This window comes from Salmo salar, chromosome ssa02 (genome assembly GCF_905237065.1).
Source record: "Salmo salar chromosome ssa02, Ssal_v3.1, whole genome shotgun sequence".
Taxonomy (NCBI): domain Eukaryota; kingdom Metazoa; phylum Chordata; class Actinopteri; order Salmoniformes; family Salmonidae; genus Salmo; species Salmo salar.
In genome coordinates this window covers 16,517,603-16,538,632 of record NC_059443.1, presented here as the reverse complement: position 1 = coordinate 16,538,632, position 21,030 = coordinate 16,517,603, and the positions used below count along the sequence as shown (strand labels likewise).

The following is a 21,030-nucleotide window of genomic DNA, read 5'->3' as shown; positions in this document are numbered from 1 at the left end:
TATATATTTTTTTTTTAAACGCAGTGCAAAACAACCACCCACAACCCCAAAGAAAAACACACACACCTATATAGGACTTCCAATCAAAGGCAACTCAACACACCTGCCTTCAATTGGAAGTCCCAATCAACAACACAAACATTTAACAAACACAAACCACCTGCCACATCCTGACCAAGACTAACACAATTACGCCCTCTGCTGGTCAGGACGTGACAGAGTCCCATAGGGTGGTGCACAATTGGCCCAGCGTCGTCCAGGTTTGGCCGGTGTAGGCCGTCATTGTCAATTAGAATGTGTTCTTAACTGACATGCCTTGTTAAATAAAGGTTACATTTAAAAAAATATGTACACAAAGATCATGTCTCTCATGTTTGAGTAGGTACAAGTTGCAACTAATTACTGGTTTTCATGTTAACGTGTATTTGAAAGTTCACTTGTGTTTGAGTCATTTGAAAAGATTACGTAAAAGAGATTTTAAGCCTTTTTCCAAGACACAAAACATTTCTTCTCTGAGAATGTATTTCTCTCTGATATAGTATGATAATGATGATCTTTGACATAAAATGACTGTGAACTAAGGCCTGATTACTGTAACATGGCCAACATAGCATTCCCACACACAATACTGTGGGCTTGTATGAGACACACACACACACAGAGCGTATGCACCTGGTCTGACACCTGTACAGGTAACCTCCCAGGAGGGAGGGAGGGAGAGAGGACACATACACTCTTCTCCTGCTGAACATACTGCTGTTACATACTCTACTCTACATCCAACAAAAAAACACCATTCAGTAAGTACATTTATATTTGGTTTGGTTGTGGACTCCATTATGGTTAGAACTGTGTTGGTTGTGGACTCCATTATGGTTAGAACTGTGTTGGTTGTGGCCTCCATTATGGTTAGAACTGTGTTGGTTGTGGCCTCCGTTATGGTTAGAACTGTGTTGGTTGTGGCCTCCGTTATGGTTAGAACTGTGTTGGTTGTGGACTCCATAATGGTTAGAACTGTGTTGGTTGTGGACTCCATTATGGTTAGAACTGTGTTGGTTGTGGCCTCCGTTATGGTTAGAACTGTGTTGGTTGTGGCCTCCGTTATGGTTAGAACTGTGTTGGTTGTGGCCTCCGTTATGGTTAGAACTGTGTTGGTTGTGGCCTCCATTATGGTTAGAACTGTGTTGGTTGTGGCCTCCATAATGGTTAGAACTGTGTTGGTTGTGGCCTCCGTTATGGTTAGAACTGTGTTGGTTGTGGCCTCCATTATGGTTAGAACTGTGTTGGTTGTGGCCTCCGTTATGGTTAGAACTGTGTTGGTTGTGGCCTCCGTTATGGTTAGAACTGTGTTGGTTGTGGCCTCCGTTATGGTTAGAACTGTGTTGGTTGTGGCCTCCATTATGGTTAAAACTGTGTTGGTTGTGGCCTCCGTTATGGTTAGAACTGTGTTGGTTGTGGCCTCCGTTATGGTTAGAACTGTGTTGGTTGTGGCCTCCGTTATGGTTAGAACTGTGTTGGTTGTGGCCTCCGTTATGGTTAGAACTGTGTTGGTTGTGGCCTCCGTTATGGTTAGAACTGTGTTGGTTGTGGCCTCCGTTATGGTTAGAACTGTGTTGGTTGTGGCCTCCATTATGGTTAAAACTGTGTTGGTTGTGGCCTCCGTTATGGTTAGAACTGTGTTGGTTGTGGCCTCCGTTATGGTTAGAACTGTGTTGGTTGTGGCCTCCGTTATGGTTAGAACTGTGTTGGTTGTGGCCTCCGTTATGGTTAGAACTGTGTTGGTTGTGGCCTCCGTTATGGTTAGAACTGTGTTGGTTGTGTGTTGTTGCTCTGTCAATTGCATCATTATCTAATAAGGTGTGACAGTGTGTTGCTTTTTACATTTTGAAGTAAACAATTATGTCTCACAGAAGAAGGATATTTATAATACTTTAAAAATGCCACCATTTTCAGTCTATGAATAGTTAATCTATGAAAAATGCATCACTAATGTGCAAGGACAGAGTATTAAACATGGACTAATGAACTAATTCAAATGAATAAGATATTCAGAATAGACTGGAGTGTATTTAGAGGAGACAGTCCCAGGAATTTGTAACCAATGTATATTCATATAGTGAAATAATTGTGTGATTGGTGATTATGACCATAAACCCCAGAATCCTCATGCTCAGACAGGCAGATTGCATGACACACCTCAAGGCCAAACCCAAATGAGAAGTCAAATCTTCGGAAGCCATGCAAATGACTTAGAGAGGAAAGTCTTTTACAGAAGTGATGATAGGAAAGCAGTGGTTTTGAAAGAGAGACATGGAAAGAGAGGAGGAGAGAGAGAGAGAGAGAGAGAGAGAGAGAGAGAGAGAGAGAGAGAGAGAGAGAGTGGAGGGAAGAGGGAGAGAAAGGAGGAAAAGAGTACGGTAGAAAAGCAAATATAACCGAGAGAAAGATAGAGAGATGGAGAAAGAGCGTGACATAACATAACAATTAAAGTGCATGTTTTTCTCAGCATGTTCTCCTTTACCCCCAGTGGGCTATATCCATGGGGCAGGTAACTAGGTGGGTAACTAGGTCGGTAGCTAGGCAGCTGTGAGCTCACAGCCTCAGAGGAGGAAGCCTTAAAGAATATACCCTAGTATCCCTGAGACCTGGCTCACATGGAGACACGTTGTCCAACTGACATTTTTCCGACAATAAAAGTTGTCTTTTACTGAGAACGAAGGGATGCACGATAGATAGAAACAATATTAGAATTACGTTTAGTGAAAGGTGGGAAATTATAATGATTCCACGTTTAGAATTGATGTTTACAATGGCTGACATTACCTCTCTCCTCCTCTTTAAAGCAGAGGTGGACTGTTCCACCATGGCTTCACCAGGGGAGAAGGCTCTCCTCCTCCTCTTCCTAGTCCATGCAGTCTCAGGTAAGCAGCAAACGCACCAGGCCTAATCCTCTTCCATTTTGCAACAGTGGATCATTCCTAAATTACAGTTGGATCCAAACAGGAAACAAGTGTAGCATACACACATAACATGTTGACAGTTTGTGGACGTGTGCGTGTCCGTGCTCATGCGTGTGTCTGTGTATGCGATATTCCCCTCTCAGCCCTCTACCCAGATACAATGTCACTGACGTCTCCCATGATGCTTCACACTGACCCCGCGACCCCAGGTTTCCCATCTCCGCCCGCTCGCTTCCAAGACATGGCCAAGAAACTGGTAATCAATCAAACAACCAGTCAATCAATCAACCAATCAATCAATAGTCTATGGCCTGCCTTACCTGACCAGGTGTGACCTCCCTCACCAGAGGTGTCTGTAAACTGTGACCACAATACACAGAACCATGTGACTGGATGATCTATTTTCCTGCTTTCCCCTGAAGGACACATACTACTCCCTCCACCTGGATCAAACACACACCGCTGGGTGATGTTACTACAGTACTGATCAAACACACACCTCTGGGTGATGTTACTACAGTACTGATCAGTACACACACCTCTGGGTGATGTTACTACAGTACTGATCAGTATACACACCTCTGGGTGATGTTACTACAGTACTGATCAGTACACACACCTCTGGGTGATGTTACTGCAGTACTGATCAGTATACACACCTCTGGGTGATGTTACTACAGTACTGATCAGTATACACACCTCTGGGTGATGTTACTACAGTACTGATCAGTACACACACCTCTGGGTGATGTTACTACAGTACTGATCAAACACACACCTCTGGGTGATGTTACTACAGTACTGATCAGTACACACACCTCTGGGTGATGTTACTACAGTACTGACCAAACACACACCTCTGGGTGATGTTACTACAGTACTGATCAAACACACACCTCTGGGTGATGTTACTACAGTACTGATCAAACACACACCTCTGGGTGATGTTACTACAGTACTGATCAGTACACACACCTCTGGGTGATGTTACTACAGTACTGATCAGTATACACACCTCTGGGTGATGTTACTACAGTACTGATCAGTACACACACCTCTGGGTGATGTTACTGCAGTACTGATCAGTATACACACCTCTGGGTGATGTTACTACAGTACTGATCAAACACACACCTCTGGGTGATGTTACTACAGTACTGATCAAACACACACCTCTGGGTGATGTTACTACAGTACTGATCAAACACACACCTCTGGGTGATGTTACTACAGTACTGATCAGTACACACACCTCTGGGTGATGTTACTACAGTACTGATCAAACACACACCTCTGGGTGATGTTACTACAGTACTGATCAAACACACACCTCTGGGTGATGTTACTACAGTACTGATCAAACACACATCTCTGGGTGATGTTACTGCAGTACTGATCAGTACACACACCTCTGGGTGATGTTACTACAGTACTGATCAGTACACACACCTCTGGGTGATGTTACTACAGTACTGATCAAACACACACCTCTGGGTGATGTTACTACAGTACTGATCAAACACACACCTCTGGGTGATGTTACTACAGTACTGATCAGTACACACACCTCTGGGTGATGTTACTACAGTACTGATCAAACACACACCTCTGGGTGATGTTACTACAGTACTGATCAGTACACACACCTCTGGGTGATGTTACTACAGTACTGATCAAACACACACCTCTGGGTGATGTTACTACAGTACTGATCAAACACACATCTCTAGGTGATGTTACTGCAGTACTGATCAAACACACACCTCTGGGTGATGTTACTACAGTACTGATCAGTACACACACCTCTGGGTGATGTTACTACAGTACTGATCAGTACACACACCTCTGGGTGATGTTACTACAGTACTGATCAGTACACACACCTCTGGGTGATGTTACTACAGTACTGATCAGTACACACACCTCTGGGTGATGTTACTACAGTACTGATCAAACACACACCTCTGGGTGATGTTACTACAGTACTGATCAAACACACACCCCTGGGTGATGTTACTACAGTACTGATCAAACACACACCTCTGGGTGATGTTACTACAGTACTGATCAGTACAGACACAGTTGGCCTATGTTCATGTTACCCAGCTGTAGTTTAAACCCTACACAGACTCCTTCACCTGCTATGTGTATTGTGACACCCTAGAAGGCTGACTGGCGAGGCTGTCTCACACCTCACTGTAAAGTGGTAAGACATTATACCTCAGTTTGTACTGTAGGTTACATGTAGATAGTCAATGAAGATACAACAGGTAGAAAGACATCAGTAAAAGTAACAGTTCCGTAGTTCATTCTGGTGTCCCTCTGTCCCCACAGATGATGAGATGCCTGCAAATGGGTGAGGACACAGCACATACCTCCTCTAACCTAGTAAACACAGAGGGTATCACTAATGTATCGTTGTAATAATATTGCTCATGAACAACATGCTGGAAACAGCACTACATTATTGTTGCATACATTAAAACAGTTTGATAATGGTTATTACATTATCGTGTTTCTTAATGCATGGTTGCTATGCTACAGGACACCTGGTACCCATGACGATGGACAACCCCTTTAATAACAGGCAAGGTGACCCGTGTGTGTGTGTGTGTGTGTGTGTGTGTGTGTGTGTGTGTGTGTGTGTGTGTGTGTGTGTGTGTGTGTGTGTGTGTGTGTGTGTGTGTGTGTGTGTGTGTGTGTGTGTGTGTGTGTGTGTGTGTGTGTGTGTGTGTGTGCAAATTAATGGATCTACAAGTTAGCCCCCCCTCTCGCTCTCTCTCACGCTCTTTCTCTTTCTCTCTCTATCAGTGGGGTGCAAATGGAAGACAGCATGTCTCGTCCCAACCCTCTCTCCCACTTCCACTCTCTCCTCACCTCCCTCTCTGCTGAGGAAACAGATACCTACTCAGACATGGACTCTGCTTCCCACTTCTATTTCCAGCCCAATGGCACCATGAAATACCCTGACTCTGACCGTGAATGGGTACCTCAACATTCATCTTCATTTACATAGCTAGCTATATTCAAAATATGCAAATACACTGACAGTACTCTAGTCATACACCAAGAGTGTTGCAAACAATTATTTACATAATGGGGATTGTATCCATTTTAGACACAAAGGCCATATTTGGTCTTGTTTTATGTAAGGTTTTACAGTGGCTTTTATAACCTGTTTATTAAACTAAAAGGCATAAGATAATGACATTTTTAATAAATGTTCCTCTATCTCTCTCTTTCTAGAACGTGACAGAGAGGATGTGGAACTTTTCCACTCTACCAAGCTTCATTGAGCACATGAGGAACTCTTCGGTCAGTGTCACTCAAACCCTCTCAGCCAATTACCAGCTGTTTTCAACAATACTGCATCTTCAGCCCTCCCACTAGTCGTGGTTTTGTCACGCCTGCTTCCGCTCCCCCTCCCTGGCGCTCGAGGGCGCCAGGCTACCTGTCCTTATACGCAACTGTTACCATCATTACACGCAGCTGCGCTCATTGGACTCACCTGGACTCCCTCACTTTGTTGATTGTCCCTGCATATATGTCTGCTCCTCTGTGTTGTTCCCTGTAGTAGCACTGTTTGTCGTGTCATATCTATGTCCAGACGCTGTTCTTGTTCCGCTGTGTGTCCGTCTATATTAAATGGTTCACTTCCTGTACCTGCTTCTCATCTCCTGCGTTGGGCGTGACAGGTTTAGCCCTAGCATGAGATTATAACCTGGCTTCATCAATGCTCCTGTTTTACTTCCCAAATGCAACATCTTTCTTTCTCTCTCTCAGGCTGGTCCCCAGTGCTTCCTGAGAGCGTTCATCGCCCCCCTCTCTTGGGTTGCCCTGATGATGAAGGGTGGGGACGACATGGAACCAGAGGATTATGGGAGGCTGGTGTGGGCCGCTAAGCCCCTCTTACAGAACATGCCCCCGCCTCAGATGACCCTGCCTCCCTGGATACAGAACCCCCACCTGGAAGAGATGTGAGTGGATGTGGGGCTGGAGTGTGTGTGTGTGTGTGTGTGTGTGTGTGTGTGTGTGTGTGTGTGTGTGTGTGTGTGTGTGTGTGTGTGTGTGTGTGTGTGTGTGTGTGTGTGTGTGTGTGTGTGTGTGTGTGTGTGTGTGTGTGTGTGTGTGTGTGGTAACAGTATGGTCTGGTTCCAGGATGAAGATGTTGGGAGAGGTGTTTGGGTCTCTCTCTGAGGAGCAGCGTGTTCAGATCAGAGAGTGGGCCAAGGAGCGGGTGGTCCAGAACAACTACAACTGCAGCCACACTGCTGCAGCCTGGCGCCTCAGACCTATACCAGAACAGAAACCAGCACCGACACACAGACCAGAACAGGAACCAGGACAGACACACAGACCAGCACAGGAACCAGGACAGACACACAGACCAGCATGGGAACCAGGACAGACACCTAAACCAAAACAGGAGCCAGGACAGACACTCAGACCAGAAGTAGGACAGAACTGGCCTGCTAGACCACCACAGCCTGATATGACAGGTGAGAACCACCTCTGCAGAGATAGAATATGTTACATTATTCATTATTATAATTAAACTAAATACTGATACAAATATGTTTAGTTGAGATTTTAGATGTTACAACAACCTTTGATTTATCAAGTTCTTAGAAACAGTCTCGTTTTTTATCCTTGAATTATCAAGCTCTTAGAAACAGTCTTGTTTTGTACCTTTTGACCCAAATACTAATGATCAATCTCTTCAAGTCAAACCGGGGAAAGAAAAAGATAGATAGGATGAGAGGGACCCAAATCAAGAGGGGGAGAGAGGAAAGGAAAGAGGAGTAGAATGAGAACGAGAAGAAACTATTGAAAGGTGGGAAACCTAAAGGAAAACCAAATGGAAAGAAATTATGAGAAAATACAGGAAACAAGCTTGGAAGAAGAGGAGAAGAGCAGGGAGGAAGGAGAGAAGGATATAAGCTGAAAATGAGAGGAGAAGAGCAGGGAGGAAGGAGAGAAGGATATAAGCTGAAAATGAGAGGAGAAGAGCATGGAGGAAGGAGAGAAGGATATAAGCTGAAAATGAGAGGAGAAGAGCAGGGAGGAAGGAGAGAAGGATATAAGCTGAAAATGAGAGGAGAAGAGCAGGGAGGAAGGAGAGAAAGATACAAGCTGGAAAGGAGAGGAGAAGAACATGGAGGAAGGAGAGAAAGATACAAGCTGGAAAGGAGAGGAGAAGAGCATGGAGGAAGGAGAGAAAGATACAAGCTGGAAAGGAGAGGAGAAGAGCATGGAGGAAGGAGAGAAAGATACAAGCTGGAAAGGAGAGGAGAAGAGCATGGAGGAAGGAGAGAAAGATACAAGCTGGAAAGGAGAGGAGAAGAGCATGGAGGAAGGAGAGAAAGATACAAGCTGGAAAGGAGAGGAGAAGAGCATGGAGGAAGGAGAGAAAGATACAAGCTAGAAAGGAGAGGAGAAGAGCATGGAGGAAGGAGAGAAGGATATAAGCTGAAAATGAGAGGAGAAGAACATGGAGGAAGGAGAGAAAGATACAAGCTGGAAAGGAGAGGAGAAGAGCATGGAGGAAGGAGAGAAAGATACAAGCTGGAAAGGAGAGGAGAAGAGCATGGAGGAAGGAGAGAAAGATACAAGCTGGAAAGGAGAGGAGAAGAGCATGGAGGAAGGAGAGAAAGATACAAGCTGGAAAGGAGAGGAGAAGAGCATGGAGGAAGGAGAGAAAGATACAAGCTAGAAAGGAGAGGAGAAGAGCATGGAGGAAGGAGAGAAAGATACAAGCTGGAAAGGAGAGGAGAAGAGCATGGAGGAAGGAGAGAAAGATACAAGCTGGAAAGGAGAGGAGAAGAGCATGGAGGAAGGAGAGAAAGATACAAGCTGGAAAGGAGAGGAGAAGAGCATGGAGGAAGGAGAGAAAGATACAAGCTAGAAAGGAGAGGAGAAGAGCATGGAGGAAGGAGAGAAAGATACAAGCTAGAAAGGAGAGGAGAAGAGCAGGGAGGAAGGAGAGAAAGATACAAGCTGGAAAGGAGAGGAGAAGAGCATGGAGGAAGGAGAGAAAGATACAAGCTGGAAAGGAGAGGAGAAGAGCATGGAGGAAGGAGAGAAAGATACAAGCTGGAAAGGAGAGGAGAAGAGCATGGAGGAAGGAGAGAAAGATACAAGCTGGAAAGGAGAGGAGAAGAGCAGGGAGGAAGGAGAGAAAGATACAAGCTGGAAAGGAGAAGACCGAAGCAGAGTAAAGAAAGGAGGGAGGAAGAGGAGGAAGAGGAGGAGAGGCATGAAAAGGAAAGTAGGGATGCTGAGGGTGTTGCAGCACCTCCTGAAAAATCACCCCAAAACTACTTCCCGCGGCTATGAAAAGGGAGAGAGTGAGTTGTGTCCAAAGGACAGCGGAGAGGTGTGTGTTTGAGACACAACACCTGATTTGCGTGTGTGTCACACAGATCTTCACTCTGCAGTGTGTTTATGTGTTTATTACATCTGCATGTGTGTGTTCAAGTAATACTGGGCCCTGCCTGTGTGTGTGTGTGTGTGTGTGTGTGTGTGTGTGTGTGTGTGTGTGTGTGTGTGTGTGTGTGTGTGTGTGTGTGTGTGTGTGTGTGTGTGTGTGTGTGTGTGTGTGTGTGTGTGTGTGTGTGTGTGTGTGTGTGTGTGTGTGTGCTTGTGCGTGTGTCTACTGAACACAACTCTGGTGACTACAACCACTGTTGTGACATCATGTGTGTGTTCAAGTACTACTCTGCCCTGTGAGTGTATGTGTGTGTGCCAACTGTGTGTGTGTGTTTGCCACCCTCCTCTCTCTCCAGTGATGCCCAGCCCCTGTCCTCCCAGGCTGGTGTGGCTGAAGATGGATGTGATGAAGATGATGGGGCCCTTCCTTTCCGGGCTGCACATGGACGACATCCAAACCATCCCCAACGACCAGGTCTTTGTTTGTTGTTGTTCTCCCCACTCTGCTTTTTAATGGATCACATCAAACCACACTGAGGCCCTCAAACAGATCACAGTCCCCTATTTTAATCTATCTGTTTTCCACACTATCTCTCTCTTTCCCTAGTTGTGTCAATTCTTCCATTCGCCCCAGTTCCCTTCCTCCTTCAGAGGGGTGGGGGGGCTCCCTCCTCTTCAGGGCAGAAAGATACTCCAGAAGATCCGAGAGTGTTCCCAGAAGAGAGATGACTTGGTCCAGAACCTGGACAGGTCTGTACGTGCCTGAGAGAAGGACTGGAGCAGTATCACCTGGACATCACAGGAGGCTGCTGAGGGGAGGACGGCTGATAATAATAGCTAGAATGGAGTGAATGGAAAGGAATCAAACACATAGAAACCATGTGTTTGAGTTCAATTCCATTCCATTCATTCCATTCCAGCCATTACTATGAGCCCATCCTCCCCAATTGAGGTGCCACCAACCTCCTGTGCTGGACATGCAAATTACCATTCATTTTCTAATTGTTCAGACCATCCTGTAGTTACTTAATTACTTTACTAAACAAAATAGGCATTGACGGTTAGATTAGCAATTTTCCTGAATTAGCCAGATCTACAGTACATCTACCTTGACCATGAGCGAGTACTTAGTCACAGAAATGTGACAAACAAACAAGGGAGAGGAGTTCAGAACAGATGTTGGATGACTTACCAAACACAGTACTGAATAGCCAGTAGGGTATTTCACTTAACTCTGACCTATGACCCCTGACCCTTTCCTATCCAGACTAGGCTCGCTGGCATGTTTCTATGACGACGCCCCAACGCTAAACTCCTCCTTGAGCCGGCTCCTCCTCTCTCAACTCGACGACTGTAGCAACTCTGGAGTCAACAAGGTATCCCCCCAGTCTCTCTCTCTCACTCTTTCCAAAGTTGTTGTAGTTTATAGTTTATAACTCAGGAATCACTAAAGTAGGGATTTTACAGAGAACAATTATGGGAATAATCTGTGGTGTTTATTTTTAACCCTCCTCTTCCTCCCACATCTCCCCTCCACTTCCTCTCCCCTCCTCCTCCGGCTTCCAGCTGAAGAAGAAGCTCGTCAACACTGTGATGTCATCATCTGTGGATGATTCCAGTCCTGAGCTGCTGCGTGCGCTGGGTCCCGGTGTTACACTGCTTTCCCCTTTCCATCTCTCCCAGTTCTCCCCCGACGCCCTCAAGGACACCCTGATGTCACTGGGGTCAGAGGTGAAGTGGGGTCTAACCCAGGCCAAAACACTGGCCAATAAACTACTGCAGGGGAAGCAGGTGAGAGAGGTGTTACTCTTATCAATATGTCTTTGTCTCAGTCAGTACTATTAACAGGCTTCTTAACCTCTATGGGCTAGGTGGGACGCTTGCATCCCACCTACTCAACAGCCAGTGGAATCCCGTGGCGCGATATTCAAATACCTTAGAAATGCTATTACTTCAATTTCTCAAACATATGACTATTTTACACCATTTTAAAGACAAGACTCTCCTTTATCTAACCACACTGTCCGATTTCAAAAAGGCTTTACAACGAAAGCAAAACATTAGATTATGTCAGCAGAGTACCCAGCCAGAAATAATCAGACACCCATTTTTCAAGCTAGCATATAATGTCACATAAACCCAAACCACAGCTAAATGCACCACTAACCTTTGATCTTCATGAGATGACAATCCTAGGACATTATGTTATACAATACATGCATGTTTTGTTCAATCAAGTTCATATTTATATCAAAAACCAGCTTTTTACATTAGCATGTGACTAGCATGTGACTAGCATTCCCACCGAACACTTCCGGTGAATTTACTAAATTACTCACGATAAACGTTCACAAAAAACATAACAATTATTTTAAGAATTATAGATACAGAACTCCTTTATGCAATCGCGGTGTCCGATTTTAAAATAGCTTTTCGGTGAAAGCACATTTTGCAATATTCTGAGTAGATAGCCCGGCCATCACGGGCTAGCTATTTTGACACCCACCAAGTGTGGTACTCACCAAACTCAGAATTACTATTAGAAAAATTGGATTACCTTTGCTGTTCTTCGTCAGAATGCACTCCCAGGACTTCTACTTCAATAACAAATGTTGGTTTGGTTCCAAATAATCCATAGTTATATCCAAATAGCGGCGTTTTGTTCGTGCGTTCAAGACACTATCCGAAGGGTAAAGAAGGGTGACGCGCCCGACGCGTTTCGTGACAAAAAATGTCAAAATATTCCATTACCGTATTTCGAAGCATGTCAAACGCTGTTTAAAATCAATTTTTATGCGATTTTTCTCGTAAAAAAAGCGATAATATTCCGACCGGGAGCCGTTGTTTTCGTTCAAAGAGAGAGAAAGTAAACATGGTGTCGGCTCGTGCACGCGCCTCCAGTCTCATTGTCCTCAGATCGACCACTATCCAAATGCGCTACTGTTTTTCAGCCATGGCCTGCAAAGTCACCATTCATCGTTCTGGCGCCTTCTGAGAGCCTATGGGAGCGTTAGAAAATGTCACGTTATGCCAGAGATCCCCTGTTTTGGTTAGAGATGATCAAGAAGGCCAAGAAATAGTCAGAGAGAGCGCTTCCTGTTTGGAATCTTCTCAGGTTTTGGCCTGCCAAATGAGTTCTGTTATACTCACAGACACCATTCAAACAGTTTTAGAAACTTTAGGGTGTTTTCTAACCAAATCAAACAATTATATGCATATTCTAGTTACTGGGCAGGAGTAGTAACCAGATTAAATCGGGTACGTTTTTTATCCGGCCGTGCAAATACTGCCCCCTATCCCCAACAGGTTAACTGGAATGTTTAGGTGATCCTCTTCTATTGTATGAGGGGCCGAGTTAGGAACTATTGGTCAAGTAGAGAGCAGCTCTAAAAACTCTCATTTCTGTATCTCTACTCTTCCTTCTTCCCTCCCTCCCTCCCTCTCTCTCTCTCTCTCTCTCTCTCTCTCTCTCTCTCTCTCTCTCAGGAGGTGTCTGGTAAAGAGTTAATGTCTCTGGGTTCAGCTGTGACGGGCGTGGCCTCCTCTGTCCTCAGGAAGGTCAAATCCCAGGGGCTTCTGGGTAATAAGGGTCTGGACATGATGAGTCAAAAGATGACCAGTCTACAGAGAAAAGCATTGTTGGAGGGGGTGAGAGGGGAAGGGAGGGGTGAGAGGGGAAGGGAGGGGTGAGAGGGGAAGGGAGGGGTGAGAGGGGAAGGGAGGGAAAAGTCATAGAAGAAAATTAGATGTGCAGCAAAGATGGTTCAGGTTGATCCTAAAGTTGTGTGTGTGTGTGTGTGTGTGTGTGTGTGTGTGTGTGTGTGTGTGTGTGTGTGTGTGTGTGTGTGTGTGTGTGTGTGTGTGTGTGTGTGTGTGTGTGTGTGTGTGTGTGTGTGTGTGTGTGTGTAGCTGCTTGGGGATGTGAATGCCTCAGAGCTGATCCAGAAAGTCCCTGCCTCTCTGCTGTCCAGCCTATCCCTGACCACCTTGGACAAGGCTAACCTGACCTCCCTCGACCAACTGGAGGGCAAGCAATGGACACGTGCACAGGTGTGTGTGTGTCTTCTGAACGCAACTCTGGGGACTACGGCCACTGGTGTGACATTACACACTGTTCTCTGTCTTGCAGTCGGCCTTTCTGGTCAGAAATATCCTAGGCAAGAAGATGACACTTACAGACATGCGGTGAGAACACACACATACAGTTTTTAATGGTACTGATGATGAGGATGATAAGCAAGGTAGTTACTCCTGTAAGTCGCTCTGGATAAGAGCGTCTGCCTAATGACTACAATGTAAATGATGATGATGATGATGACAGGAAGCTGGGCTCGGCGATGCAGGGCGTGGCCTGTGAGATGATTGAAAAGGTGGCTGAAAGTGGCGTCATGGAGATGGCCCAAGCTGTAACAGAGACTCCACGCTGGCTCTCTAAGGCACAGGTACACACACGCACACATATACACACATACACACATACACACACACACAAGTCATGACTGCAACTCCTACTATTCTGTATGTAAATCTGTGACAACTGATAGGTTACATTAGGTTACATTATGAATGGAGTAGCGCTCATTAAATATCATATGAATTAGAGGACGTATTGTATCATACAGCTTACCTGGTCGTACAATAGCATACGAATTGGATGATGTAAGTTATTATACATCTTGGAGGACTGATATGTATTTCTCTGAGACCAGGGTGCTTGTTGCGTCGTAACAGCGAAGGAGAATTACGTTCGTGGTTAGGTGAACTAACAACAAAGGTTAGGATAATTTGCATAGCCTTTTAGGTGAATTGGGTCAAGTTTAGAAGAAGGGTTAATTTGGGTTAGCTAATTAAGTGATAATACCTGATAAAACGGTGTTTGGAGGATATATTGGCATGGGTGTTGTTAGGCCCGTGACAAAGTCGAGGGCCGGCAAACTGCCAATATATCTTCCAAACATCGGCTTCGAAGGCATTATCACTTTTATACAACGGGTTACCAACATATTAAAATAATGATTGACATATTTTCATTAAAAACATTATTTTGATTAATTTATTCATACTATTTCATCCTTCCACAAGATATAGTCCGGTCACAAATCTAGGGTTGCAGCCAGAAAAATAGCAAAGTAGCTGCATTTGTTTAAGCTGTTTTCTAGTGACATTTATTTGGATACATCCATAACAATTCGTTAGGACACTGTTGTTCAGAGGAGCTAGCCAACAACACCGCTAACACAATCACTTCAAACTGAAGCTGGAAAGACTGCAAACTAGCTGCACTTTGTTTTGTTTGACCTTTTTTCAATTTACATTTCTTTGTATATATCCATGAAAATGATGCCAGCTGATTCATGATTTTGACTGGCTGAGAAACCTTTCCCTTCATGTCTCGTCCCAAAACGTTCATTACTATGGGACAGCTGGAGTCGAAGTTGAATATTGAAACAATGTTGCAAATGTTGGAGAGACAGACGGCAAGGTTTATACAAATCTCCGCTGTTGAAAACTAAACACTGTCTAAAAGAAATGTGAGATAATGTCTAAATGCTTCTTATAGTGGAGATCAAGTTTATAAATTGCTTGGCTGGGCTGATGAGACAGTGGATTGTGCAGTCAGATGAAACGGAGTAAATGGGTATTTTAACGTCATTGATTTAGCCGGTGGTAATTTATGGAATAGACACCGGCTGGAATGCGATTTTAACCAATCAGCAATCAGGGTAAGACCCACCCGTTGTATAAAAAGCTACAATTGCCCCCGATACAACTCAAACACGCAACCTTTGGATTGTTAGATGGTCGCGGATTACACCCACTCATCCTCTCCGACCAACCTCCCTAAATTATTTTCTGTCTAAAGTAACTAGGCCATTAGTAGATATCATACGTCTTGGAGATGCTCAGAAATACATACAAGTTTGTTTCATATAGCTCTGAGGTCAGGCTGGTTATTACATGCTTAGGGGCTTTTTTTACATTGATTTTGAGACACTCTTTTATCTCCCGCCCTCTCACTTTGTCTGTCAGGTGTGCTGTACTGCACAGAGTCTGTTTGCAGGTTTGGAGAAAAAGAGAGCAGGCTACTTCAACAACATCACAGACACAGAGCTGGAGGAGATCCCCACCCTGCTGCTGCTTCACCTGCCGTGATTACACACACACACACTGGCAGATTTTGCTGTGTTTCAGGGGTTTCAATTGAAATCGTCCCCAATTGAAATGTATTTCTTTTAAGTGTATACCCTATATATTTCAGAATTTCCTGAAATTAAAAACATACATTAAATAAATATTTTCAATTGTGGGATAATAAACTAAGAATCAATCAGCAGGTAATGTCTGTGGAAAAATTGCTCTTTTGGGGGTGGGGGGCCCCAACACACAGACACATATACTCTTTTTCACTCTCTCTCTCTCTCTCTCTCTCTCTCTCTCTCTCTCTCTCTCTCTCTCTCTCTCTCTCTCTCTCTCTCTCTCTCTCTCTCTCTCTCTCTCTCTCTCTCACACTCTCTCTCTCTCTCTCCCCCCTCTCTATCTCGCTCTCTCTCTCTCTCAGGGCTGAGAAGATAGCCAGTCTACCTGCCTCTGTATGTGCTGTGTTCATGAAGAAGATGAAAGAGGCTAACCTGAGTTCTTTGCCTCTCACCTCTCGCTCTCGCCCCACACTGACCAACAGAGCCCTGAACTGCCTGGTAAACACACAACCCCAACCATAACCCTACAGATGTAGGATCTTTATTTGATCACTCTATTGTTGCTGAGACCGTAGGAATGCAAACTTGTAGTGTATTCAAGGTTTAAAAGGGCTTCTAAGTTTATAATTTCTACTTTAAAATGTCAGACTTGATTTGCCATAACAATATTTTTTATCAACCCCAACAACAAAAAATTCCATTGATTATAATCCACATTTCCTGTTGCTGCAGGATTATTGTCCTACTGTAGCAGACGGGCTCAAATTAAGATCCTACATGTGTAGCTTCATGTCCACATCCCAGTTCAATCCTAATCCTAACCCTGGGTTCATGTCTATATCCTAGTTCAACTCTAACCCTAATCCTAACACTAGCTTCATGTCCACATCCCAGTTCCATCCTAACCCTAATCCTAACCCTAGCTTCATGTCCACATCCTAGTTCAACCTTAACCCTAGCCTCAACCCCAACCCTAACCCTAAATCTTAGTGTAAATCACAAACACACACACACACACACACACACACACACACACACACACACACACACACACACACACACACACACACACACACACACACACACACACACACACACACACACACACACACACACACATACTGCAATGAGTGACAGAGCCCGGTGCACCCCTGTGTCCCCAGGGGAGGAACATGTCAAAGTTGTCCAGTGAGGAAGTGTTGAGTCTGGGGTCGCTGCTGTGTGAGTTGGCCCCCTCTCAGATGTCCCTCCTGGCCCCTGAGGTCCTCAACTCCACCGTGCAGGCTCTGGCCTCCTGCAAACAGATTCCTCCACGCCACTGGAGGGCGCTCTTCCAGCTGCTCAATGATACATACGGGTACGAACAAGCACATCCTCCCATCTTTCTAGATAGAACTGCTACTGCCAAAATAACATGTGACAAATATACAATTATTATTGTTTCTCTCCTCTGAAAGTGACCCGTCTGATTGGACAGCTGACACCATCAAATCCCTGGGTCCTCTCCTCCTGTGGGATGATTCTGCTGTCCGCTCACTGCGCTTTAAGGTCAGTGACTCTCTATCACCATGATCTCCCTGACAACCACATATGAAAGGCCCTTGACTAGTCTCTCCCTGATGTTGTCTACGCTTGTGAAAAAAAAGAAAGCTTTCATAATCCAAAATGTTTCTGTGAATTTCAAAAAATGAAGATAACCTCTGCTCTTTTACTATCTACCCTGACTTCTCCCCCCTCTAGTCGTGGCTGAAAGAGACTCTGTCTGACCTGATGGACAGCCTACCCAGCCCTCCGGTCCCTACCCCTCCTCAGGAGTTTAGTAGGGGTCCGGACCTCTCAGCCCTGCGATGGAAACTCTTCTCTCTCTCCACCTCCACATCTGAAGTAATGCCCATGCGCAGGAGGAGAGCAGGTGAGAGAGGAGAAACACACTGCACTAAGGTGCAGATAAGAATGTGTGTGGGATTATTTTGAATATGAACATGTTAAAGAGGTACATTACAATACATTTACCACAACCTCCCTGGACCCTCTCTCTCTAGTTCTCCCTCAGGGGGAGGCGGGCCTTACTGTGTCTCTGTTGGAGGAACTAGGCGGAGCCAATGTCTACTGGAGCCCAGCCCAGCTCTCCAAGATGGACGCCGCCACAATCACCGCTGCCGTGGAAACGCTGGGGGAGGTCCTTGATTACAGCGCCGAGCAACTAGTGGTGCTCAGAGAGAAGGCCATCCAGGTAGTTGGCCAGGCTCAGGCACAGATCAGTTTACCCTCTTCAAGTCTACAGGGGATTCCGAAACGTACCTTAGATCAGTGTCTTAATCTTGGGGCCATTTCATCCAACTCCACAGAAGTTAGAAGAATCTCGAGTGCAGGGGTGAGCATCTTCTTTTGTTCTGATGTTGAGTGTCTTTCTGAGCTGTGCTGTACTATATTGTACTACAGGCCTGGGGTCCAGTGTCAGGTTTGAATGAGAGCCAGGTGCTCCGGCTGGGCTGTGTCTCTCAGGGGTTCAACCTCACTGAGCTGCCCAGCCTCCCCTTCTCCTCCCTGGACACTCTGGAGACACTTTCCCGCTGCTCCTGGACACAACCACAGGTACTGTATATATGAACTTACACACACACACACACACACACACACACACACACACACACACACACACACACACACACACACACACACACACACACACACACACACACACACACACACACACACACACACACACACACACACACTAACTAACTACTAGACTCTAATGATGGTCATGTCTGGTTCCTGGCAGAGGGAGGCTGTGTGGAGGGGTTTTGTGGAGCGTATTAATAAGACAGTGGGAGAACTGGGAGCTGTGGAGTTGGTGGGACTGGGCCAGTTCATCTGTGGTCTGAACACTGAGGAGACTGGTCAACTCAACACTGATGCCTTCAGGTCAGACATGGACAGTGTGTGTGTGTGTTTGCGTGAGCTTGTTTTATAATGTGTTATGTATCTCTATAGGGAGGCAGTACAGTCGGTGGGCGAGGTGCAGTGCCCCCTGGCAGTAACAGAGCTTCTGAAGCAGCGTGCCGTGGCTGTGTTTGGAGAACCACAGGGATGGACCGAGGCTCGGGTCAACTCTCTGGGCAACATCATGGGTCAGATACACTCCTCTGTTCCCCTCTTTCTCTCTCTCATGCTCTATGGCTCTCTCTTATTTTGTGAAATACATTTTAAAATGTAAGCCATTTCTCATCCCTCCTCCCCCCCTCTATCTTTCTCTGCTTTATCTCACTTTTCTCCAGCTGGTTTGACTTTGTCAGAGTTTCCTTCTCTCAGTCCCTCTGCCTTCTCATTCCTCAGTCCGACCAGCGTTCCCCTCATCCCCCCAGACCGCCTCGCTGTGAGTACACTCTCTCCCTGCCTCTATCAATTCAATTTCAATTTCAAATTAAGGGCTTTATTGGCATGGGAAACATGTTTACATTGCCAAAGCAAGTGAAATAGATAAACAATAGTGAAATAAACAATAAAAAAATGAACAGTAAACATTACACTTACAAAAATTCCAAAAGAATAAAGACATTTCAAATGTCATATTATGTCTAAATACAGTGTGGTAATGATATGCAAATAGTTAAAGTACAAAAGGGAAAATAAATAAACAAATATGGGTTGTATTGACAATGGTATTTGTTCTTGCACTTTTCTTGTGGCAACAGGTCACAAATCTTGCTGCTGTGATGGCCCACTGTGGTATTTCACCATGTAGATATGGGAGTTTATCAACATTGGGTTTGTTTTCGAATTCTTTGTGGGTCTGTGTAATCTGAGGGAAATATGTATCTCTAGTATGGTCATACATTTGGCAGGAGGTTAGGAAGTGCAACTCAGTTTCCACCTCATTTTGTGGGCAGTGTGCACATAGCCTGTCTTCTCTTGAGAGCCTTGTCTGCCTACGGTGGCCTTTCTCAATAGCAAGGCTATGCTCACTGAGTCTGTACCAGTTTGCTTAGGGGGCTCTTCTCTATCTCTGCTGTGTTCCACTGAGGTTTTCTAATTACTAGGTTTATGGAAAAAAATTGGCTGACTTTGGAACCCAGCACTCCATACTCTTCTGATTTCTGATCAGGCACTCTCAACCAGCCAGCTGAAGGCCCTGGGTCCTGACAATGCTGCCATGGTAACCAATGCACAGTGGGCGGTGCTGGGGGAGGCACAACGGGCCGCTCTTGACAATGCTCTGGGTGTGGCCTACAACCGAGTGGCCTATGACCGCGCTGAACCGACTACAAACCCACCCAGCAACCTGCCCCAACTCTCAGGTGAGTAGGAGAGAGGGGACTGGGAGGGGAAGAGATGAATGCTGCGTTCATAGCAAGTGGGAAACTCAGGAAATACTACTTGTAAAGCGTTCTAGTGCTTTGAACTAGTTGAGAATGCTGATTGGCTAATGGCAAACAAGCTGAGCTCACAGATTTTTTTATTTTTTATTTAACTAGGTAAGTCAGTTAAGAACAAATTCTTATTTACAATGACGGCCTACCGGAGAACAGTGGGTTAACTGCCTTGTTCAGGGGCAGAACAACCGTGTCAGCTCGGGGATTCGATCCAGCAACCTTTCGGTAACTGGCCCAACGCTCTAACCAATAGGCTACCCGCCGCCCCATTATTAACAATAGGATATTTCCCAGTCATATGCTGGTAATTACAAATTTACGAGATGTTATGAACACAACAGGAGTGAGAGATGGAGATAGGTAGAGATAAAGGAATGCTCCTGTGGTCAGGTAAGAGAAAGATAAAGAGTTGATTAGACTATGAGGAAGAAACTGAAATGAAGATGGATAGGCAGGAGAGAGAGAGAAGTCAAGTGGCGTAATGCCTTTTTTTCTCCAGCAGGAGCATCTATGCTGGGAACTCTGGGAGTTGGAGTCTTTATGCAGCCCTTCTTGTTCCTACTGCTGGGGTTTGTCCTGTAGTGAGAAACTACACCTCCAATTGACACGCATGACATATGGAACTACTCATGCATGTGTTGAACAAGAATAGAGATTGTTAATATATATGGCATATTTTAACACATTTAACAGTAACAAATATAACTTGTATATCCTGCTTCTTATTTGACCTATTCTAGATTAAGCCAGAGCAGGTCTTGAGCACATCAAAACAGATACCTGTGACAATGTAAAAGCACTTAAGATATTTGTATTCTATTTGTTAAAGAAATATGTATCTTTCTATATCTTTGTTGCAATGGTGGGTCTCTTCTAGTAGGACAATGCTGGAACATGTAATGTGTGAGTCGGTGATCTGCATTGGTTGTTTTCTGAGAGTTGGGATCATAAGACGAGGATTATGGGTGCTAACCCAGTGCTGACAAGATTGGAAGATGAACTTAATAAAAGATTATGAACCTACTATCACTTACTCTATCTATGGATTGTTACGACTGACAGAAGCTC

The 21,030-nt window shown here is 45.0% G+C and overlaps 1 protein-coding gene across 3 annotated transcripts; it reads left to right on the top strand.

The window, feature by feature from the left end:
* Positions 1-710: 710 nt before the first annotated feature.
* Positions 711-20,985, top strand: LOC123728082 (otoancorin). 3 transcript variants are annotated; one of them, XM_045698642.1, is made up of 29 exons: positions 711-800; positions 2,844-2,921; positions 3,104-3,216; positions 5,295-5,316; positions 5,505-5,547; positions 5,772-5,946; positions 6,207-6,275; positions 6,744-6,937; positions 7,119-7,459; positions 9,746-9,864; positions 9,997-10,139; positions 10,657-10,765; positions 10,956-11,180; positions 12,876-13,037; positions 13,299-13,439; positions 13,519-13,574; positions 13,711-13,831; positions 15,420-15,538; positions 15,949-16,084; positions 16,750-16,943; positions 17,044-17,134; positions 17,327-17,498; positions 17,629-17,819; positions 18,029-18,181; positions 18,372-18,514; positions 18,584-18,720; positions 18,868-18,965; positions 19,695-19,887; positions 20,462-20,985. In XM_045698642.1, exons 2-29 carry the CDS (start codon positions 2,864-2,866, stop codon positions 20,542-20,544), a joined length of 3,801 nt encoding a protein of 1,266 aa, XP_045554598.1. In that variant the 5' UTR covers positions 711-800; positions 2,844-2,863; the 3' UTR covers positions 20,545-20,985. The 3 variants fall into 3 exon arrangements, with proteins under 3 accessions (XP_045554598.1, XP_045554601.1, XP_045554592.1); XM_045698645.1 differs by having other exon boundaries at positions 714-800; positions 2,847-2,921; positions 20,465-20,985; XM_045698636.1 differs by having other exon boundaries at positions 714-800; positions 2,847-2,921.
* The last annotated feature ends 45 nt before the right edge of the window (positions 20,986-21,030 follow it).